Source organism: Scophthalmus maximus, chromosome 7, assembly GCF_022379125.1.
Source record: "Scophthalmus maximus strain ysfricsl-2021 chromosome 7, ASM2237912v1, whole genome shotgun sequence".
NCBI lineage: Eukaryota > Metazoa > Chordata > Actinopteri > Pleuronectiformes > Scophthalmidae > Scophthalmus > Scophthalmus maximus.
Genome location: NC_061521.1, coordinates 20,979,795 through 21,003,342, shown reverse-complemented (window position 1 = coordinate 21,003,342; position 23,548 = coordinate 20,979,795). Strand labels below are relative to the sequence as shown.

At 45.2% G+C, this 23,548-nt stretch overlaps 1 protein-coding gene across 29 annotated transcripts in view; it reads right to left on the bottom strand.

Annotated features, from left to right (window-relative positions):
• mical3a (microtubule associated monooxygenase, calponin and LIM domain containing 3a) overlaps positions 1 to 23,548 on the bottom strand; it is a 79,501-nt gene that overhangs the window by 25,793 nt on the left and 30,160 nt on the right. For 17 of the 29 annotated variants that reach the window (XM_035642020.2, XM_035642021.2, XM_035642019.2 and 14 more), the window contains exons 2-28: positions 18,301 to 18,711; positions 17,641 to 17,848; positions 17,364 to 17,480; positions 17,137 to 17,238; positions 16,432 to 16,587; positions 15,950 to 16,050; positions 14,010 to 14,267; positions 13,782 to 13,897; positions 13,285 to 13,411; positions 13,014 to 13,107; positions 12,853 to 12,882; positions 12,111 to 12,258; positions 10,024 to 10,220; positions 9,710 to 9,828; positions 9,559 to 9,621; positions 9,249 to 9,425; positions 8,227 to 8,328; positions 7,898 to 7,984; positions 6,031 to 6,141; positions 5,500 to 5,562; positions 4,773 to 4,886; positions 4,537 to 4,632; positions 4,026 to 4,142; positions 2,892 to 2,987; positions 1,392 to 1,499; positions 814 to 1,000; positions 57 to 151 (exon numbers count right to left, since the gene is read on the bottom strand). In XM_035642020.2, the coding sequence (XP_035497913.2) occupies positions 57 to 151; positions 814 to 1,000; positions 1,392 to 1,499; positions 2,892 to 2,987; positions 4,026 to 4,142; positions 4,537 to 4,632; positions 4,773 to 4,886; positions 5,500 to 5,562; positions 6,031 to 6,141; positions 7,898 to 7,984; positions 8,227 to 8,328; positions 9,249 to 9,425; positions 9,559 to 9,621; positions 9,710 to 9,828; positions 10,024 to 10,220; positions 12,111 to 12,258; positions 12,853 to 12,882; positions 13,014 to 13,107; positions 13,285 to 13,411; positions 13,782 to 13,897; positions 14,010 to 14,267; positions 15,950 to 16,050; positions 16,432 to 16,587; positions 17,137 to 17,238; positions 17,364 to 17,480; positions 17,641 to 17,848; positions 18,301 to 18,579 (3,468 nt within the window). In that variant the 5' untranslated portion in view covers positions 18,580 to 18,711. The remainder of the gene's footprint in view (positions 1 to 56; positions 152 to 813; positions 1,001 to 1,391; positions 1,500 to 2,891; positions 2,988 to 4,025; positions 4,143 to 4,536; positions 4,633 to 4,772; positions 4,887 to 5,499; positions 5,563 to 6,030; positions 6,142 to 7,897; positions 7,985 to 8,226; positions 8,329 to 9,248; positions 9,426 to 9,558; positions 9,622 to 9,709; positions 9,829 to 10,023; positions 10,221 to 12,110; positions 12,259 to 12,852; positions 12,883 to 13,013; positions 13,108 to 13,284; positions 13,412 to 13,781; positions 13,898 to 14,009; positions 14,268 to 15,949; positions 16,051 to 16,431; positions 16,588 to 17,136; positions 17,239 to 17,363; positions 17,481 to 17,640; positions 17,849 to 18,300; positions 18,712 to 23,548) is intronic. The other 12 variants (XM_035642047.2, XM_035642049.2, XM_035642051.2 and 9 more) reach the window with 9 other exon arrangements.

Below are 23,548 nucleotides of genomic sequence, written 5' to 3'. Positions count from 1 at the left end.
AGATGTTCCATCAGAATTTCAGCTAGTAAATAAATAAAAAAAACAACAACAGGTACCTTCGCTGTGATTGGAGCAGGGGAGGGAGCAGGCCTCTTTCTCTGGGCGTAGCCAGACAGTCGGTAACAGTAGTGCGGCTTGCAGTAAAATTTCCCTGCATGATAAAGGAGATAGAGAGAGAGAAAAGAGGACAATGAGCAGTCATACTAAAGTGCATAAATAAAGATATACAGTATATATACACACACCGTGCACATTGTCACCTCACAAGATGCACAGTGTTTATCTGCTCTGCAGTGGCAGACTGTGTTTGTCATTTAGAATAAAAGAAACTTCCTTTTTTTTTTGACTCATTTCAGAGCATCAGTGGGTTTGATGTGTCCCGGGGCAAATCCTGAAGAAAGGAAAATATAAACGGCTATTCTGTCTCGCCGAACAATCTGGTGTCTGTTCCCGGAGAGCACAATGGACACCTCACAGAGAGGAACGGTATGGAACCGCGAGACTCCGCTCTGGATGTCAAAGCGAGTTTTTAGGAATTAATGCCACCGCAAGGCGTTGAAATTGTCTTTTGTTGTCGCACTTCAACAAAACTTTTTCGTGGCACTGTTTTGCCTCGAGTCCGTTCAGTCCGTTGTCCTTTTTCTTTCAGATGCACGGGTGGAGTAGGAGGTTGTCTTTTTTTTAATTGCCACCACTCAGGGGCGCCCAAGCTGCACATTTTTCCGAGGGGTTTAAAAATTCATGGACTGATGCAATGCTTTCAGATCGTCCCGATCGTTCTAAGGTCCTGTAGATCAACCCCAAACAACTTACCGTCCTCCACGTCGAAGGCATAAGAGGACAGTCGCAGTGTGGTGTTGCAGTAGTCGCACTTGAAGCAGCTGCGGTGGAAGAACTTCCCCTCGGCGCTCAGCCTCTCCATCACGTACACGCGCTTTCGACAGAAGAAGCAGACGTCGCTGCCGCCGATGTTGACCGGGAAATCCTTTCTCAGGGAGCCCTGTGGAAAAGGAATAACGCAATTCGAATATCAGTCGTCAAGGGACGAAATGAAGAAGGCACAAATCGGGATGGGAGAGTATATCATCAAGCCACAATCTCGCCAGGCTGCTGTCAACGTACGTGCTTGGTACTGGGCTACTTCAATATCTAATAACCACACCGCAGCAGGTCGGAAGGTTAATTCATCATTAGGGACAAGGATGTGCAGTAAAAACTAATCTTTCTACTTTACAAAACGATCTACAAACATGTCGAGCAAACGCACTCTACAGGTGAAGGGGGACAAGTCAACATGTCAACCACAGGCCATCGTGCAAAACAAGACACAAAGTGACGGCTTTGATTGGCGCAGCGCCACCTTCCGGCCCCCCGGGGAACTACGTGCTTACCAAATCCCTCTTTTCAGGCAGGGGCTTGGGGTCTTCCTGAGACTGAAGCTGACTGGCTATCTGCTCAGCCAGTGAGCTAACTCCCCCCGTGTACATCCTTACATAGCGCTATTTGACAGCATTTAGAGGGGGAGGGAAAACAGAGAGAGAGAGACAGGTGAACAAACATTAGAAAATGATGGAGGGAGAAAGAAAGAACAGGAAAAACAGACAGATGAGGTCGGAGTGTGTGAGGTCACACAGCAGCAATAACAGTGTTCAAAGAGTAATGAGTTTCCATGCTTGAGTGATCGATGTACAGGCAGGCAGTGAAAAAACCAAACCTATGGCAGTTCATGAAAACAACTCGGATGCTGATAGAATAACTTCTGCCCCCTCAGTCAAACCAGTTAGTCCATAAGTTCCGAGGTGCATGTACTTGCCAACACACAGGATTATTGGATTTGAATGCCCACACACTTTCGGACGTGCACTGACGCCTGGACATTTTCTCGAAATCTTGTGTATGTGGAAACGCAAACTGTCGATCGTGGCCATCGGCAGGAGAACCTCTGCGAGCGAGTGGGCTTGTTGATGACTGAACGAAGAGCGGGAATTGTGGCCGCGTACTGCCTCCTGCACGCTCTACCCGGGCGCCCCAGAAGGCTCCGGAAGTTACCCTGCTGTTGGCGTGAATGCATCTGATCCGCACAATCTCCTGCCACGCTCGCCATGTGTGGAAGGCGACCTCGGGAAAAAGTCCGGACCCAATTTTTAACGGACATTTTCCAAAGTGCATTTTTGAAAACACCTCAAGACACAAGTGCACGATGGACTTTTTTAACATGCACACATGCAGAACACCAAAAATGCCGTTTAAGCATCGTTCTGAAAAAGATTATTATCTCAATTCAGAGAGCCCTGAATTAAACCTATTTTCCGTTTTAAATCCTGAATTACTCTGTAGCAGGATTAGGCTTAATCTATTAAAACTCAACATAAAAATAAGCTTTCGCGCTCCTCAGCATGAGAAGAATTGAGGTCACGTGGTGCGGTACAGTGTATGATCGAACCCAAGCCACTGAACGACTCTTGCCGTAGATGGGATTTGTGCTGCCGTCCCACCGCATCGCTCGCCTGCCACTCAGCCAGCGCTGGAACAAGTTCGCTCGACAACATGGGAGATACACGCTTGATGAGATTTTTTTCTCGCTGCCAAGCTGCTCTTCTACAATCCAAAACAACTACTGCGGGGAGACTCAAAAATGAGTGGGGGAATTGTAATTGAGTTCCAGCACGCCCCAGCTAAGTTCATGATGATATCGCGCGGGGAGTCCCAATCACAGGGACTGATTACTCACGCCGCATTTTTATCACAACAACACAAAAACAATTAACAATTCAAATTCAAAGCAGGCCCCGAGTGAGCGCAGGCGGCGTGTTAAGCAATTTTCACAACCACAGTATGCGAGATGATGCATCTCCCTCAAAGGCCTCCTGCGGGCGTGAAGGGGGAGCTACCTGTCGGAGGGCGTCAGAGGACGAGGGGGGCGAGCCGGGCGGAGTCTGGGCTCGGGCCAGGTGCCATTGTTCCGTAAATAAACAAGAGGGTTTTTTCTTAGGCGGGGGGAGAGGAGAGGAGTTAGAAATCTTGCAATGGTGAATAAATAATGTTTTGTGCTATTTCTTCATTTTATTTCCACCATTTGTTCTCTCTTTTACATCATTCCATGAAAATAAAATAAAACATGGGGGAGTTTTTGGAAAAGGTAGCTTGTTGGTCAGCTTCATTACCTCTGGAGTTCTATCTTTTATAAGCTAACGCGCCCGCGAAAAATACAGAATTGCTCGATGCGACGTCTGCTAGTCAACCTGGCTTCCAGAGACAGTAGCCTACTGCGGCCACAAGGGGGCAGTAAATCACAGAATGAATGCAGATCGCCGGGACAGAGACGTAAGGAGAGATGTTTTGCTTGATTACTTAAAGCAAAGAGGTTTTGATTTCACCACAATTAGCTTGTTTTGTTTGATAGTTAGTTATCAAGACTGTGCAAAAAAATGCAAAACAGATTTCCATGAAATTTTGTGGAGGAGCGAGCCACGACCCGAGGAAGAAGAACCATTACATTTTGGAGTGGATCTGGATAAACGGACGATCCAGAAGCAGTCTTCTGGAGCCCGACCGATATATTGGTCGATAGTTAAATGTTTACAATTTTCTTAGTTCAAGTTCTATATATTTTTTATTTTTATTTTTAGTTATTAATGTTAAACTTAAATTTCAAGCCTCAATTTAAAGCCTTGATAACAAGGAATCATTGACAGATTAATATATCGTCCGATGTATCTGTTTCGGGAATCTTGTAATATCAATATTGGCATGGGCCCAAAAAATCCATATCGGTCGGGCTCTACTTTCTTCCCCTTTCTTTATCAACGTGGCGATATAGGGCGTTAGCCTTTGCGGAGGTATGCGCTCTCCGAGTGCGCATACCTCCGTACCTCCGTACTGGTCGAGCACCATCTGCCTTGCTCATCTACCGCTACCGCTGCTGGAGGACACATGGATAATGTTTGGCGTGAAGTTGACCAACAGAGCAAGTCTGCCGAAAACTCGGCGATCAAGCTGGTCGGCATTAAAAAGGGAAGTTTCACCTGTGGTCCAACTGGCGGCTTGCGCTCAAACTGAGCGGCAAGTTGCTCGGCCCTCTCCTGAATACTAAGCCCATATAAGGGCGTTGGGTCGTCAGAGTGCAGGGGCCCTGCTGACTCCTGCAGGGGGAACAGATGATTCAATCACCAAAGGGGATGAACGTGGAAGAAAATGTTTTTTGTTCTCGGTCTTCTGAGTGGGTTTTCCAAAAACAATCTCCCTTTCAAAAAGCTTGTCATTACAGAACAGACCGGAGACGGTTTGTTAGCCATTGTTTTCATAGTTCCAACTGACAGTCTTTCATTTATGTGGGTAAACTAAGCAATACCCCGCTAGTTAGTAAGAATATGTAGAATAAATCAACAGACTGCACTCGAGATAAATAAACAAGGAACTGAACAAGCTCAGGGGAGCCTACGAGTCGAAGTAAAAAAAAAACATTCACCAGAGGTTATTTCTCAGTATGGCACAGGGGTGATCATGTGTTAGTCCACACAGCACCAGAAACCTAACCTTTCTACAGGAGTCAGGAGAGGATACTGGACTCTCTGTTAGGCCTCGGGACAAGTACCACCGCTCTAAAAAGAAGCGGGACGGCTTTTTCTTGGGCTCCATGGGGGGAAAAATAAGGGACGGTTGAGAGAGAGGGCGTCAGAATTGAGAGAAAGTGCAAATGCCGGCGAATGCATGAAAACGAAAAACGCCCTCAACGCTGGAAACCACAAACACGTCCATGCATTGGTGTTCACCTTCGGCAGCTTGTCAGGTTTGTCCTTAAACCGTGACACCAGGCGGTCGGCCCTCTCCTGTATACCAGGTATGTGAATGGGTCCCGGGTCTGTCGGCTGCAGAGGCTCCCACTCCTGCCGAGCAAGCTCCTGTTAGGACTGTGGCTGTCGCTAACGGCTGAATGCTTTCAATATCGTGGTTCTATATAAGGCAGAGTCTAGTTTATTCCATACAGATGTCTGTTTACAGCAACTCCAACTAGCTCTGGGCGATCTGGCCTATGAATAATATCGCAATATATTTTTGTTATATCGCGATACACGATGTAAATATCGCTTTTTTTTTTAAATCTCCTCTAAAGCACTTCATAAATGCACAATTTAACCCTTTGATACATACAATAAGAGCAGTATGATGATTCTAGTCGTCCCTGCAACCCATGTCTGTATTGAAACATTCTTTAAACTTAATTATATTCTCTAATGGTTTCCTTTGGCACAATTTTAAAGTCTTATGCCGGTGCATTTACAAAATACTATGTGTCAATTATTAGTCATTGTATTCACGATATAGTCATTTAATACATCTCCTGTGCAACAAGTTGCACATGAATACATCGAATATATTCGATATACCGCCCACCTCTATCTCCAACCATTGTCTAATTTAAAACATTTCCAACCACACACGACATCATGAGCAGCGACGAGCTCAATGCATACCCATGCAAACACACAAACGCTTTACCCCGTGTTTCAGAGGCCTTTCGTAGTATTCAAGCTCCTCTTCCTCCTCACTTTTGCTGAAATGCTTGAAGGCAGAAATGGGCAGATGTGCTGGTGTTAACACTGCGGTTTGCATCGGGCATCAATTGACCATAACAAAAAAGCAGTAGTTGTTGACTGACACCTTAGGAAAACAGCTTGTTAGGAGTTTCTGACAATAAGTTAAAACTATACCCGAGCTCCCAAGAGTGGTTATTTATTTACAAGTCGTCACATGCCAACGTCGCACCCTTCAGCCTGAAAACAAGCTCATCTCCTCTGTTATTAACACACACACACGCACACGCACACGCACACACGCACACGCATTCTTTTATTTGCCGCTACACAGCCGCAGAGGTCAAATCTGAGGTGTGCAGCAGACATGATAAGGAAGAAGGAAAAATAAACCAGGGAGTCTGGGGACACTCAACGGGGTTTTTCCCCCTTGGATTTACGGCAGAGATTGGACAGACACAAGCAGACAAGATAGAGTGGACGTGTGCGCTGTCACCTCTGAGTGAAGAGAGAGCGAGGAAGTGGAGGAGGAAGAAGGGAGCAGAATGGTTTTCTTTGGGCAACTCCGAGAGCCCGAGCTGGACAGTGGGTCCGCGCCACTTCTGGCCTTGAGAGAGATGAGGGACAGGAACAGCAGATGAGAGCAGAGGATGACGAGGGCGAGGATGAAGATGATGAGCTAGTGCTCAGAGATGGATGTGTATATACTCCCCCTCTCTGTCAATCTAAGTTGGAGAATACATTTTGAATGCGTCCAAAAACTGTTAAAACTGAGAAAAAAATTATAATTAAGTATATTTGCGAATTACCTCAACACCTAATAAGTAATCCATTCGTGTAATCGAATTAGTGTAGTGCTTTCTTCTCCACTTACCTGTACACTTACCTTATTTTAGCTACTTACCGATTAATCAATTATGTAAATAGTTGCAGCTCTTTAATTAGCTATGACATAAGGTTTAAATCTGATGTATAGAAACTTATTTTACAGTATTACATCAAAAACGCTGCAAAAAATGTCATACTTGTAGCAGCAGTGGGTGAAAGAGAGATTTACTTTATGAAAAGAGAGCAAATGAAATAATGCATATGAACAGTGGCTTTAAAAACTCAACCCTGAACACTGCGTGCAGAAGTATTTAAGATTATCATGATCCTTTTCCGACTTTCAGGTAGCAGCAAGACACTTACTGTGCAGTGAGAGGAGGACATTAAAGAAGCAGCAGGGAATTAAATCCTTTTAACACACACAGAGTTTGAGGCTTTAAATGTCTTAAATGTGGAGCGGGAATACTAAATCTACTGTAGTGCCAAGACTAAAAAAAACATTTCTAAGAATCAGCAGGAGAAAGGTCGTTCCGGCACTTAACTTTGCAGACTTTATTATTCCCCAATGGAAAGCAGTAAGGGAGGGAGGGGGGCAACAAAGGCAGGGTGGACGGCTACGAGCTGGTCCTCTACTGAGGCTGCAGGAGTGAGTGAGGCACTGGATCTTCAATCTCTGTCAGCAACACGTATGTGCACCGGTGAGCAGGACTGCTGGCTGAGAGAATGTGATCTATACTAACTAAAACAGTCCCTAAATGGGATAAAAAATAAAGTCCTGGGCAAGTGCAAAAAGAAAGAGGGGGAACGTAGACATCATGCAAGAGGAATGTCCATTCTATCTCTGTCTCCCTTTTTTTCTTTCTTTCTTGAAATCAGTTAAATTAGTTCTAAATAGAGTTATTAAAGAGAGAGAAGTAGCACTGGGAAATACATTAAACATACTCAGTTTTAAATAATACAAATAATGCAAATGGCTTAGAACCACTTAAGGTAATCGGAGCTTTGTTTGTTCGGGAAGAATTTCCCGCAGGCTACATTTTACTGCCAACTCAAAGCTGGCTGCACTGCACATTATTATGTAAATAACATCTTGCATTTTTGAAATATCACAGCTGTGTACCAATAATAATTTCTTTATTGGCGTGTTGGCTTTTCCATGACCATAGCATTGTAATGTTTTTACTGTTCTGTTTTGAACGTGAACCCTTCCGTTACCTGACTGTTAAAAAATTCTAAAAATACTGTAAAATAAATACATGTGAGGTAAGAAATAGGCCGTACAGTTGCAGAACTGTCTGATATTTGTAAAATCTACTTTAAACAGCTTTTTGGTAAGATGATAACGCAATCTAAACCAATCCCTGTATTTCCTTGTTTGAGCTTTGTTGTTCGACTTGGTGATGCTACCTTCCCTTCCCCTTGCTTCCGGATTGGAAACACCAATCCGTGTTCCGTCTTGATGAGAGAGAGAGGGTGAATCTGGATTTACTAGGGTGTGACAGGAGGAGTTGGGACGACTACCAGTGCCGGCATACCTGCTCCCCCCCTTTACCGGGCAGCGTCTGACACTTGATCATTTCTTTGTAGCGAATGCTCAGCTGCTCCTGCTGCTGTGTGCGTCTCTGAACCAGGAAGCAAGGAAGACAGAGAGAGACCATGACGCCGGTTCACTCATACATCTCTCTCTCTCTCTCTCTCTCTCTCTCTCAGACACAAACACACAAAACTGCACACAGCTGATTAAGACACTCACACAACATCCGACACTAGAGGTCTGCAGCACTGGTCAACACAGGGACCTATACGGTTTAGATGGTCAGTCTAGTGGTTAGTGGTCAGGGTGGGACAGTTCCACTCTCTTTACCTTTCTCCAGGCGGGAACAGGTGCCAGGCGCACCGGCTCTTTCACAGAGGGCCGGGGCGGGGAGGGGGGCAAAAGGCGGTCCAGATTGGGCAGCGAGTCCCCCTTTGTGGCCAAGCAAGGACGGGGGTGACAGCGAGCGCGGCCAGTGAGAGAGGGGCCCAGAATAACCATGCAAGGCATCATAAAATGGTCCATGATGGGAGATGGAGAGAGACACACGGGGGGGGGAAAAGGGAAGTGAATCAGGCGGAAAATAAAGTTTGCAAAAGTAATGAGGAAATGACAGAGAGTCATAAGAAGATGAAGCTGGTGGAAGTTGCTCTTAGAGATGTTACAGAGTAAAAGTCATGCAAAATACACATTAATAATAAATGAAAAGAGAGGAAATATATTTATATAAAATATCTTCAGCCAAGCAACTGCTACACTATTTAGCCCTTATAGAAATTTCATAGACATCTGATGGCAAAGGCAACAACCACAATCTTCTACCGGGATCTTACAAAAAAGGAAAACAACGATTCAGAAGCAGCTATTTTAAGTCACCCGGTTAACAAGACGCTTTCTCAGTCTGCAACGACTAAAAGAGTTGCCTTTCTCTCAAATACACAATACGACCGAGTGTTCCCACTCGTTTTCCCGCCCACGGCTCTGTTGCTGCTCAGTAGAAAAGAAAACCAGGGCTTGAAAAGAAAAACAATTCACCAGAGTCCTTCCATGCCCAGTCAGCCACTGGGAGGCCGCCGCCGCCGCCGCCTACATGACGGAGGAACAATACCCAGCCTGAGCGATATTAGCATTTTGGATCCGAGCTCATTAATGCAGTGGCCTACAGCTCGTCCCTCACGAGACCAGGGACTCTTGTCACGCCACGTGAAATCTACATGTCCATCAAAATATTCATTGTGAGGGAAAACAAACCACAATGAGTGGCTGCTCCGACGTTCCCCTCGTGGAGAACTCTTTCCACCGCCCATCAGCCGTTGAGCCAACAAAAGTGACCACGCAAGCTCCCTCCGTACCTGTCGTTTGAGTCCTGAGTGCTGGGCAGGGGCGTTCTCCTCGAACTTGGCGAGCAGCTGGGTGGCCATGACCTTGACTTTGTTGTGGTTCCCCACAGCGGCACAGTCCATTTTTCTCTCAGACTGGAGAGCGGGGACGCACGGCCTGTCGTCACGACTGGCCCTGGATAATTCCTCCTGTGGAGAAAAAAAAAAAGGGGGAAAAAGTTGTCGTTGGTGTTTGTTTTTTTCTGCCTCCTGCCGTGAGTCCGGTGGGATTAATTAGTCTGTTCTGGTTGGATTGGTCAGCTCCAACTGAGACACTACTCACATCTTCAGACTGACTGGTTTTCCTTCTCTTCCCCAAACCGTCCACATCCTTCTCTTTTTTGTCCTGTTGATGACATGTCATGAGTTATTTTAACTCCAGGCAAATTAAATAGTGAAGTGACCTTTTTGAATCTTTCTTTCCAGACAATAACCTTTGGATTCCGTTTCCTGGATATCGCTATGCTCTGACCCAGTTTGCTGAGGAACGAGATGGGAGACTTGGTGCTGGCTATCAGTGCTGCCTTCTCCTCCGGACTCATGTTTTGCTTATCTGAACAGAGAAAATCAACAAGGGAAATTTTAGGTTATGAGTAAAAACAAAGGCATTTTAAATCCTCTCGGGATAACAGGTAATTATGTTTTCCCACAGCATCTGTAAGAAGATGACACTTCTGTAAATTACAGACACCTCCCATAAAAACCAGATGACAGAACAAACAGTCCTACTGCACCACCCGCTCCTCACCTCCGGGTGGCACTGTGTCCTTGAACATCTCATAAAACTGGCTGAGGTACATGACCATGGAGAGTTTGTCTGGCTCCACCACGGAAGACATCTCCTTGCCAGTCATGCAGGGCGATATGCAAAACTCCTTCTCCGCCACGTCGAAGCCCAACTGGTTGTTCTTTTCCTGGTCGCGCTCGTCCAGCGAGTCAAAGTCACTAAGGGAAGGAGGAGAGAGAAGAAACAAAAGAGATCTTTAGAGAGTGAGACGGGACATGATGGGAGTGCTAAATGAAAGATGAGGGACAAACAGAAAAAGCAAATCATGACACAAAGAGTTCCTACCAATGATTTTGATTTATGTTGTACCAGTAAATGTAACGCACAGGCCTCACAGTCTTCTGAATTGAGGATTTTTGATATCAAACTAGGGTCTGATTCTTGTTTTAATGGTGGAATCATAAATTGCAAAATAATATCAACCAGACAGTTTTAGTTTTTTGGCATGAGGATCAGATATTGTCTGAAATACCGAGACCAGAAACAATGTGAACGTTGCCCCTTTTTATTTTTTGCATAGTAACTGGGAGGTGATTAGATTTTATTTGAATCCCTGTGGGAAAGTATACTGTGTATTTTCTACTTGAATATTGTAATACAATGTGAGGTTTACAAAAAAAAATCCAATTAAGAACACAACTATAAAATTGTTATAAAATTAAACATATAAAAGGAAAGAATAAATAAAACAAACCAAGGACAGAAAATAATTGTAAATAAATATTGGGGGACTTGAGGGACATGATCTTGGCTTAAACATGCCAAGATACTCATACCTTCGAAAGAAAAATGTTACACACGTTTTATTTATTAAAAGCTGAAGCTCAAATTAAACCAAATATCTGTCCAAAAGATTAGAAAATGAGGGAGAACAAATCTTTAATTTCCAGACACAGCTTTAAATCCAACAGTTTGGGATATAATGGTAATTAACCGACAGTGAGCCTGAATGACCAGCACTTTACTGTACAGCGGGTTACTGTACATGTTATGGAAACAGTTACTGTAAATGTCATTACTCAGCAGCTTGAAACACAATGAACAGGCCTCGTCGTCAATATCTGTCAACAGCAGACGCAGTCGATTTAAAAGCATTAGCACTGGAACATCACATCAGGCACAGAGTGGACCCTCCCCTCCTCCTCAGCGAATGTCTTGTACACACATAAACATGAACGCAATGTTCCCGAGGGGCTTTCACTCATCAGCCCCCCTCCTCCCATCATCATCATCATCATCATCATCATCAGCATCCAGCCTATCAAAGGCAGCAGAGCACAACTGCTACATCACTGTGTAAAGGTCAGACGGGACACAGACACTAATAGCTCATAATGCTAATTGCCACGTTGCCTCCAGAGGGAAGCAAACTGCATTAGATGATGCGGATGGAGACTGTGTTGTTTATAGTATGCGTGTGTGTATGCATGTGTGTGTGTGTGTGTGTGTGTGTGTGTGTGTGTGTGTGTGTGTGTGTGTGTGCCTTAAGAGACCCAACAGGGCCACTATGCCTGGTAGCCGTCACCTCATTTAAAGTGGTATATGGTACAGTCCAAACCCAAGGTCCCAACCAGACAATAAACCTCATTTGCAAAGCAACAATCCTCACATTAATTTAGGATGTGTTCCAGGCACAGAACAAAGTTTTAACCCATTCACTCGAACCACAATGGGATACACTTGATTAATCTCCAAACATTTTCATAATCGATTAGTCGGTTCAAGTAGTTTTTATGGAGAAAAAAGGTACAAATTCTCAGATTTTCTTAAATGTGAATATTTGCTGGTTTCTTTGCTCCTCTGTGACAGTAAACAATATATTTGGTGTGTGGACAAAAAGAAACAACGTCTTGTGGTTTGGGGAAACACGATCGACATTTTTCACCATTTATGAAATTTTATGGACCAACAAAACTAATCAATAAATCGGGAAAACAATCGTTAGTTGCAGCCCCAGCTCATATCGGCCAATATCAAATTAGGATGATTAATAATCTTCACTAACGTGTTGTGCACGTTCCCCCGTGTCGTTTCTTCCAGCTACTCACATGAGATCCGGTCTATACCGGTGGATGAGGGCACACAGGGCCAGACCGCTCTTCCAGGACATGGTGAGGTCTGTGACTTTAACATTCCTGTATCCCTCCGTTTGTCTCTGGCACCAGTTGAGCAGCTTACTAGATCGAGCGATGGATTCTGGGATGGCAGATGGGAGAAAATAAAAAAAGGCTTGGTGTTAGGGGCATCGGGTCAAAGGGAATCTGGGATTAAGCATGAAAATAAAAAAAAAACTAACTGTTTCTGGAAAACAGTAGTACACATCTCCTGCTGAGCAATCTCACAGCCTTGGGCGAGCAAGGCTGAGCATAGGATTATAAGGTTTTGTCATCCGGGTAGACTTATCATTCATGTTAGTACAAGTTTCAACCAGCCAGTGACAAAGGGTTCTGAACCGTGGGATGTAAAATAAAAAAATAAAGAAATCTGATTTAAATGTGAAAATGGATGCAAAAAAGAGGTTAGGAGAGGATGCAGACCTTATGGGAAAGCTTTAAAACAGCCAGAAGGTGACTTTAAGTGTTGAATACAACCAGTGAGAGTATCAACCGAGTTAGTACACGTACAGGAATTTTTATAGGCTGCAATAAGTCCATCCACAAAGTTCCATCATTCCAGGATTCACTTCATGTAACTCATTCGCAAAAATACGTATAGCAGGTAAACTTAAAACCAGTTCAAACTAGGAGGAATCCCTGACAAGCAACACCATGCAGTTGGACTTTGTGTTACCTTGCGACTGCTTGTCAAGCAGGCAATTTTCTGGAGTGAAAACAGTTCATTATTACATTTCAGCAACAGTGATTGCAGCTAAAATAAAAATCCTACACTGATCAATAAGCACATTAAGGGGGGGTCTTTAAAACGCTTAATGAAAAGCAAGAGATACAAACCATTCCTGGCCAACTTGGGCGTCGACGAGTTGATAACGTTCTCTATTTCTATGCGCATTTCCCTCGACTCCCCCGTGTCGATGAGATGCCGAACCTGCAACATAAACGCATAATCACTACATGTAAAATTCCAAACATGCTGTATCAAATCTCTAATTTCATAGAGCAGTACAGTATCCATGATCTTTTACTGATACTACAAATCTATGTGTATTATGAAGCAGTAAAAGAGACAAAGATGAATCCTGTGATTTTTGGCTCATACTCTCACCTGGCTGGGCTTAAGGAAGTTAAGGCTTATGTTGGGGTAGCGCGTGGTCGGATCCACGCAGTACTGATTGAAGTTCTTGCTGATGTTTTCCGTTGTGGTCTGGGGCAGCAGGCGGTAGATACTCTCCCTTAAAGGAAGGAAGGGAGGGGGGGGGGATTTTTTCCATTCAGTGTGAGTAAATATAGGAGGATGCGATGGCAATTCCATAAAGAAAGCATATAAAGGATTGTTTATCGAAGGGGCACAGAGAGTTGTTGCAGAAGAAGGAGTCACATTCCAGTCGGTTGTTATGAGAGGCTCTTATCCCATTAGTACAAGGAGAGGTGGGACTGACGCTTGAAATCTCGTACAGGCACATTTCCTAGTGAAACACTTAGAGATAAAAGTGTGTGCGCGCGTGCGTGTACACGTGTGCAGGAGTGTTTTCAGTGAGAACCAGCAGAGAGCACGGTGGGTCTGGTGTGCATGCGTGCGTCAGTGTGCTTCCACACCCTCACCTCTCAGCCAGCACCTCCAGTGGGGTTTTTCCTTGAGCCCAGCTCTTCACCATCCAGCCTGAGTCCATGGCCGCCAGGAAACCTCGGGCGATGCCGGTGCCCATGGGCCAGAAGGGCTGGAGACAACGGCCAACGCCACATTCAACAAAACCAAGTATGGCCGCAGAAGAACCAAGGATATGGAGTAACACGACTGTGACACATTACTAAAACATAATAAACTCTCACCTCCAACAGGCTGTCGCCCACCAGCGCCACCAGCAGCTGGTGGCCGTTGCGCTGGCGCACCATGGCGGCGTTCTCCGAGGCGTACATGCAGGTGAAGTCGAACATGGCCACATCCGGCTGGCCGTAGTGGTTGATGGCAAAGTCCAGTGTGGGCAGCTGTTGGCTGGTGGAGAAATCCGCAGCCTCTCGGGCGTAAGAGAGCAGGGCGGCCTGGTCTACGTTAGCTCGGGAAAGCAGCATCTCTGTGTCCGCATAGTCCTACGGGAGAGATTGAGACAACGAAAGGAGATTAGAAGAGGAATTCAGATGAGTTATGTGAACAGAAAAGTAATCAATGAGTCAGGGGTTTTAAAAAAAATCTGCAGTTCTGGAAATCCAAGTGCTGACTGAAGGCCTTTAAAAATCTCTGATGATATGTACTTTTTGCAAAATTTATTCCACTTGAAAAAACCCACAACTGGAGCAAGTGATGGCAACATTCGAGAAAAGCACACAAGAAGTCTGTGGGGCAGCTTGCTCAGTCTTTTAGGTGGCGATTTTACTCATTCTGTCCTACATTCTTGTGGCAGAGGAGCATCTGTAAAAATAGCGCAGATGCACAAATGTACACAAACCACAGGGAAGACTGTGGAGGAGGAGGCGGAGGAAGAGGATGAGGAAAATAAAGTAATAGAAACTTTATTTTAAATCTCAGCTACAGGGATGAAAGCATTGGGTATGTTTCGATTAACTGAAACTTTAACCGTAAATTCAAACAATTGCAAAATGACCACAGGCCAAACCATTGTGTGTTATGCTCCAAGAGCAAGAGCAACTGAAGGCCCGCTGTTACTGAAATGTGTAGAAAAACATTACTGCAAGTTTTAATCTTAAGGTGACAGCCTCTACAACTCGACTGTGCTACAGGCCAAGGGAAGTGGAACGAACTGCGCCGTTCACAAGTCTCTCCAACATGTAGCATCAAATCACTGCATGCTTCCTGAGTGACATGTTTTCGTAGAGGGTGGTGAGAGGCACATTCTTCCACCTTCAAGCTCCCTGGTTGTCCTTGCCAGGCTGGGTCAGGGCCAGGGCCAGGCTGGTGGTGGTGACGGTCGGTGACAGGAAGGGCAGGCTAAAGGAAGGTATGAATGGCTGTTGTTTTTTGCTTTTTTACTCTTATGCCAACACTTCCAACCTCCCTCTATCCACTTCCATGGAGCAGCACTGAGTCACTATCAAAAGGATCTGTCTTGGCCTTTGCCATCATAACCCAGTTGCAGTAATTTGTGCCTTTTCATTAACTTGTGCCTGCTGCTTTCAAACCCCCTCCCTCTGGCGTCAGAGCTCAGTGTATAAAACCTCATTAATGTCATCAGCTCACCATGAAAACAAACACGGGCTTGCGCTCACATGCACCGGGACCATGAAAATATGTAGCACAAGCGCGTCCATGAAAGGCAGCAAGAATTAAACGGAAGAGAAGCGACGACCGAGACGAGGCTCTCAAAGAAAAAACGCTTATTTACAAAACCTTGAAGGCTGCTTCGATCGCAGCACACCTTCAGTAAATGTTTGTACACAAAGAGAGAAATATAAAACCTGTCTTGCCCATTTCCTGTGGAAAGGGGACAGGGAAAGGAAACTACTAATTCCACTACAGTCTGCTTGAGTTGCCAGTTTCTTCCTGGACACTTTTGGCTTGGTGAGACCATTAGGGCCGATACTGGGCAAAACCATGAAGAGAAACAAAATAATGACTCATAAAGAGAGAGAGAGAGAGAGAGAGAGAGAGAGAGAGAGAGAGAGAGAGAGAGAGAGAGAGAGACAGTCAAACTTTTTTTTGCTCAGTCTGTGCAAACGGCCTTTATATCTGCGACAGAGAGACAAAAATGAGATTCGACAATTGTCTCTCAAACACGCACACACCGCACCGAAGCTCCGGTGCTTTGATCACTCACATGCAGAATGACTCCTTTCTCCAACAGGCTCTGCTTTTTGGCAGTCATCACAAAGTAGTGCGTGTCATCCTTGTAGTAAACGATGTTTTCCAGGTCAATACCTAAAAAGAGGCAGACAGAAAGACGTATTGTTAAATACCAAGCACGCGGTCCTTTTTTCCTCATTGGCACAGCCGACCGTCACGTCGTGTACAGAGGACAAGAGTGGCAATTACGCGACTCAAAGCACATCGCCAAAGCCCCCGAGGACATCGTCATGTCAGCAAATAAACCAGACGGGCTTGGCGTCCGACCTAATGTTGAGCATTTTAATTGGGTGGGCTGAAAAACTCAGAAGTGTGATCCAAGGACAGATTATTATTCTTTTATTACCAATAAAAGAATAATAAAAAAAAGATGTTTAATGCTGTATCTTAAGGTCTTATATCAAAAAGTGAGCATAAAATATCCGTCAACGAAAGACATGTGGAGCTGTGACAGACCTGTGGCTTCTCGGAGGTCTTGAAAGAACTTCTGGTTGAAGATGAAGGCCACACCGCTGATCTCTTCAACCTTTGCCTCCGCCGACGTGTGCCTGTTGATGAAGTTGGCGGTGATGGCGATCGCGAGCTTGCCCCGGAACTCCTTACGCCCAAACCCTGGGGGGATTATATGGACCAATCAGGAAGCGAATGCCGGCGACTGCTTCATCATCTTTTCCAAATGTCTTCATATCCCGTGCACAGTTTTCGCAGTCAACTAAAACAGGGCGAGCGGCGATTTCTAAACATTTTGGCGTAGTGTGGAGGGCAACGTAGTGATGTGGACGCTGCAGTCAGTAATACAGAGAGGGGCCATGGTACTCTACTAGTGTGTCTGTGAGTACGTATGAGGCCCTTGAAACACTCATGGAGGAAACAGACAGTCGATTCAACAATTCACATTCTGCTGTGCTGGGAGAGCAAACACAGCCAGACACAAACAAACACACACAGATGTGCTCAAATGCTCATTCACACACGAGGAACGAGAGGTGATGTCAGGCCCCCCGACCGCAGCTGTACACAAGTGTGATCATGCAAATGATGAATGACCTCCGAGTCCATGCAGAGAAACAAATAAACAGTGTAGCTTCAGTTTTCCTTTGTGTGTTCAGAGGCGAGCTGCGTTACTAACGCACGTCTCCCAGTCTGTAAATGCAGACTTGCCTGGTAAGGTATTTCTCCTTCCGTCTGCTCCGATGATGACATCGAACTCCAGCTCGTTGACAGGGTGCGTCCTGGGGTGGACCTCAGCCCTCCAGCCTATCCCTGAGAAAACGCAGCATGTGTAATCAGACAGAAATGCATCAACAGAGCCAGACTTTTGACAGAACACATGTTCCCTTTCCGATTCATTTTTGTTTTCTGGCCTGGCAGCAGCTTGACTCGCTTACTTTCAGTTTCTTGATCGCCGGGGGGCTCAATGAGACCCTTGAACTCTACGTTGACATGGATCTCAATGCCCAGGAGGAGAGCCACTTTGAGCAGCATCAGCTGGAGCTGACGAATACCTGCAATACAAAGACGGTGAGAAACAGAACTCAAGTGAAATACACCACCCAAAATTGACCTCTTCCAAGTGCATGCAAAACACTAAAAGCAACAAGCAAATGTGACCCATATTTCAAATAATCTAAGCAAAGGAGAGCAAGGTTTGTCACGTGTACTCACTGATATGATCGATGGCACCGGCACAGAACTTCCCGTAGAACTTCTTGGCCCCGAGGCCCCTGAGGTCCTGGATGGTGAAGGGCCAGAGGTGCAGCACGTTGTTCCTGGAGAAGGCGTCTCTCTTCTCCAGCAGCACCACTCTGGCCCCCAGGAAGGCCAGCTCGATGGCGGTACGTAAGCCGCATGGCCCCGCACCGATGATCAGACACTGGAGGCGAATAGACACAGATGTTATGACTGAGCTTTAAGAACCATACACTTTTAAGAGGTTCCCCTAAGACCTTCCACAAAATCTGGCAAGCCTTTTTAGCCCATATCCACACATTGGCTATCAATGAAGAAACCGATAACTGAGTCCTGAGCTTTAACTTGGAAAAGTGCATTTTTGCCTTTTAAAGACACGTAGCTCGTGTTTTTTTACGAGTTTAAATTCCTTTTATGTTCAGTTTGAAATGAGAGAATATAAACTAGAGGTCAATTCATGAAGTCATTTGTCATATTACAAAACTGCACAAGCGACGCACCCATCTGGCTCGTAAACATGAGCCTCACATGATACATGATTACTCGGCACCGAGGATCAAATTTAGCTCTCACTGCACTGAAGTCAGCAAACAAACTGATCATGGAGCTTTTCCAGCTGACGCAGGCCCTCCTTACCTTTGAGTTGGCACAGGCGCGACCCTTCTTGTACTCCTTGTGGCTGGCCCTCTTGTCCAGCTTGGCCCAGAGCGCCTTGGCCTTCCAGTAGTTGAGCTTGGACTTGAGCTTGTGATAGAAGACCCGGTGCTCCGTGGGCCTGACCTCTGTGTGGTCGCACAGCTCCTGGAAGGCCTTGAGCGTGCCCTTGCACGTGGACGCCTGGACGAAGCTGTCGAACAGGACGTGGGACCGATTCGCCCCGTTTCCTCCGGTGGCACCAGCACCTCCATCCCCCATGGTCCAGACTTACGCAGGGCTGCGAGGGGGCCCTTCAGCCCCGAGGCAGGGCTCTCTGGGTCCCAGCCCGCGCCCTGGAACACACGCTCTCTGGTGGAGGGCTTTTTAACTCAGGCCTCAGGCATCTTCGTTCTGTAAGCGAGAGGGAGATTCATAAAGCTGAGTGAACTATAGAAGATAACTCAACATTCTGCTGCAAAACCATGTAGTCGAACGCTGGAGAAGAAAACTAACAACATTAAAGCTTTATAATGCTCCTTCTTTTGGCAGCCACCTAATGAAACTTGATCTGCAACAATGAATCGATTAATATTCAACTACTAAATTAATCTCCAGCCATTTTGATAATCGACATGCAATCAAATCTGGAATTGAGGAGAAGGTCTTGTTTTTCATTTCGCAGGACATGACCTCCAACAACCTTGTATCTGTCTAGGAATGAGGCTGCCTGACACAGGAAGGCAACTGAGTCCACACAAAGCCAAACAGGAAACACACCGGTCCCAAGTGTGTGTAGACATGTCTGTGTGGTACAGAATCACTCCAGACACACTGTAGGAAACAATCCTACAGATTCAAGAAAATGAGATGGGAATAGTAAGAAGAATTCCACTTTAAATAGCCCCTTTGTTTGTTAGAGCTTCCTGTGTAAATACTGCACAGGAGTTGACTCTTGCTGTCGTTTTACCTGCTCTGTCCTGCGGCAGTTCACCTTTACGTGTCCAGTTTTTTTAACCCCCATGCGGACGAGATCAATCGTTGGTGTTATTTGGCGTCTGTAGCCCAGCGAGCATGAGCAGCCGTTAAGAGATCAGCTTTAGTCAACATCAGGGCAAGTGTAAAGGAAAGATGACGGAGAGGGAAAGTGTTAAATGACAGGGCCGCAAAGAAAGCACAATGACAAAAGTGGTGATGATGACTACAAAAAAAAAACTTGTTTAATCAGGTCTATATGCTGAATACTACATTTCTGCAAAGCAGTGGCTCTGGTTCAAATGATCTCCCAGGGCAACGATGCAGAAACTGGCCGTGCTTGTTCGACATTCACGGTGGCTCAGCAAATAGGAACTCTCTGCCAACCAACTGCTTTCAAACTGTGTCCAAAGTATTAGCATCAGTTGTAAAAAAAAATATATATAAATTACAAAATTTTACTATACTCATTTCCATCTCTCTATTTCCTATTCAGGGACTCCACTACAGAACTGGCTTTGTATGATTTCACAGGTTTATTTTTCTGGAACTGCCTGTTATGCCGCCCCTCAGTTGAGCCTCTCACTGAAACAGGCAATATTAGCTCAGGACTCCTTAAAAGCCTGATTTCTTTTGATTGGCCGAACTTCTGGAAGCTCCCGGGGCTTATGAACACCACCTCCTCTTGTTCTTCTTACAAGGTTCTGAAAGCAAACTGTACAAATAAGCACTAGGTAATTAAAACTAAGTAACAACATTATGATGATTGAAAATGGCAAAAACAATCTGTACATCGAGTCTGATGTAAAATCCGATGTGAAACATGAGAGGGGGGCGGCACGAACATCCGCTGCAACATAGATTATTGTTTGGTTAATACATCACGCCCATGATGTGCTTATTGTTTGACATAACAGTGTCTCTGATAATATTTGTATGTGTGGGGAATTGACTGTATAAAGAAGTAAAAAGAACGTTGGGACCTTGTGTTCAGAGCAATCGGACGCCTGAGCTTTTGTCTCACTACTTTTACTTTTACCTCACTATCTGAAACTTCGGCCACGTTTAATGAGGATATCCGACATTGTGACATTATACATAATGACAGAAAATAAGAAGAAGCATAACCGCCCCTCCTGTAACTCAATAGTTAATACTTATATTGTTATTTTAGTTCTTATTAAATTTTCTCCTTGCACTGCTACTCTTTTGTGCTTCAGTGACAAATTTTAATTTCCTCTGCAGGGGATCAATATCTTAAGACATAAAAATGATGTTATTGATCAGAAAAGAATTGTCAATAATAGAGAGGTTAAAAGTGTTTGGGATCAATCACCACCCACTCCGACGTCTGGTTGTGAAACAAACCCAACATGGCGCTGGTCAAAATGCTAAACTTCAGGCTTCAAATCGGCAGTTCACAAACCAATGGGTGACGTCTCGGTGGGTTTCCACTTCACACTGTCAGCCCGTCTCTCTCCGTAAAAGCTTGAGCTCTGCACTCGACCGTCCAGGATGCTGAGCTCATCTCATGGAAACCAATGTACAGTAGTCCCGTTCCCGGTGGCAGCACATCATGAAAGGGAGGCAGGTACAGAGGTCAGCTGGCCTCCTTTTCACACCCTGCCAACTCCTGGCTGCAGTGAAAACAGCCGGCTCTGGGTTTGGCTCGGCCTCAGTCAGCCCTGAGGGGCTGCGGTGGTGCCAGCACAGACGGAAGGGGCCCGTTTCCAACACGAGCGTTTAGATGAACCCGGCCACGCCGTTTTTCACTGTGAACATGCACAAACTGTCGGGGCCATCTGCACCTGCAGCAGTACTGTAGTCTGTGGTTCGGTACATGTCATGCACTAAATAAATTATTTGTGACAGACTCCCTACGGGCATTGAAGATATGGTAAATGTGCAAAATACTGTCAAGCACTAGGTCACACAGCCGCAACATTGACAAACAAATAAGGGACGCTCTGAACGTTTGAGTGTCAGGCAGTATTCACTGCGAATGACTCAATCGACGGCTCTTAATTCGTTTGTCAATAATAATGGCAAAGTGATGAAAATTAGGACTAACTACATACATGACTGTTCCTCAAATAGATATGACGCAGCCAAAGCCGGATTCTGTTCCTCTTCATCTCAGAAAGGACTCGAGATGCTGGGGTTGATTGCTGTGCAGTCACGCATGCAGTTTCTTTAGTTATCTGGCAAGTGGCGGGCGGCCTGAGGCAGCACGACGGGAGCAAAACAAGGATGAAGGAGAATTTCAAGGTCAGTGTCTCAGTAAAAATGTGTGCTTGCTTCAAATTCAATTCTTAGTAGCCATTTCTTAGCACATGGTATCTTATCCATGCGATGGTCCAACTGCAACAAGCCCCGGGTTCAAGGTGAAACAAGTGTAACACAAGGTGAACTACTACAATGATATCTTTTGGTTGCCATATTTGTCTGAAGAGAGGTTTGAAGATTGCCGATCTACAATCTACAGCAGCAGGGTCAGGAGGAGTTAGTCCCTCTGTGTGTGGGGGGGTGGGGGGGGGGGGGGGGTGGGGGGGGGGGGGGGGTTAATGTGCCTGTAAAGACACGCAGGTTATGGGGACACATCAAGGACCAAGCCTGGGAAATGAGAAGATACTTTTATGACACACTTCTGAGAAAGTTCGCAGGAAACCTCGAACACACTTTGGACTTCTTGGAAGGAAACGGGGGTGCAACTATACAGACAGACATGCTGTGTCACAGCGTGCGTTTGTGTGAACCCTAAAAAGGATGGCTCAGCTCATGGCGGGGCTGCTGTGACATGCTACCCCCCCCCCCCCCCCCCAGCTTAATGACAACAATAAACTCGGCCTATAATTTGAATAATAGTCGCCTCCCACAGAGACCCATATGCTCGCTCAAGGGGAGAGGCTGCAGCATGTGTTTCTGTTAGGCAGAGGATGGGAACACAAAGATGGGAGTTATTATGAAATAACCCACTATTCAGAAGAAAAAATCCTGTTTTGTTCCACAACAGTAAAATCCTCAACCAAACTGTTTTAAGTGGGCAATAATTAAAAAGAAAAAAAAAAGACAAATCAACACAGCTTTAGCTCAGCGGGAACAACAAAATCTCCTGACATCTGGATTAAGCTGCAGGATTTCACACATTCACACAAGAATTAAACACATGCATGCAAAGCCTTGACACACTCAGCCTCACCCCCCCAGTATGCACACACACACACACACACACACACACACACACACACACACACACACACACACACACACACACACACACACACACACACACACACACACACACACACACACACACACACACACACACACACACACACACACACACACACACACACACACACACACACACACACACACAGCATTCCTTTGCTTTCCCTGGTTGTATTACATCATACTCTAATCTAAAAATAGACCCATGGATTAGGCCACCACGTTCCACAGCACTGCTTTTACCTTGTAAACACTGGAACTGCTGATGGTAAAAATCACACTATAAATAAGATTTCAGCTGGGAATAAATATGTATACCGTAAATTAATATTAATCAGGAGGACCTGTAGTGACGCTGGCATTTTTTGCTTTGTTGTTTTCTGCTTTACTTTGGTCTGCTGCGATAATTCTTTTGTTTTGTTGCCTGCAACCAATTCCATTTGCATTCCGGGATCAAAGCCACAGACTTTGAAAGGATTTATATACATATTGCATGAACTAATATGGTTTATATTAATGTTCTTTAATTACTCCCTGAGAAATCTGTGAAAATGTAAAAATCAAACATCCTATCTCACAATTTTAAAAGTAGGTTATAAAAATTGTAAAAAAAAAATTGTTTAAAAAACATCAAAGCAGCAGCAAAAGAGAGAAGACAATAATGTGTTTTCCAGATCATTTGATTTTCTCTGTCGATATAACACAGAACAGAACACCAAGAGGAACCAGAGGAGTTCGGCCCCTGAATACAGACAAGCAGAAGCTTTGAGGTAAACAACGCCACAGCAGCACAGAATAACTGGGATGACTGAGCTGACTTGAGTGTGCAAGCGTGTGTGTGTGTCAGTGTGTTTCCTTAAATAGCATTTTTCCCCGCCGTCGATCTCCAGCTCAGGCATGACCGATGCTCGGAGGACCCCCGGCCGACGAAAGTAATATATCCCGACCCCGTTTCCTCCTCTCATCCATCAGTACACATGGCAGAGAGCAGCAGGGGTAGGGTGCAGGATGCAATGTGATCTTTCTGGACATCTTCACCGTAATA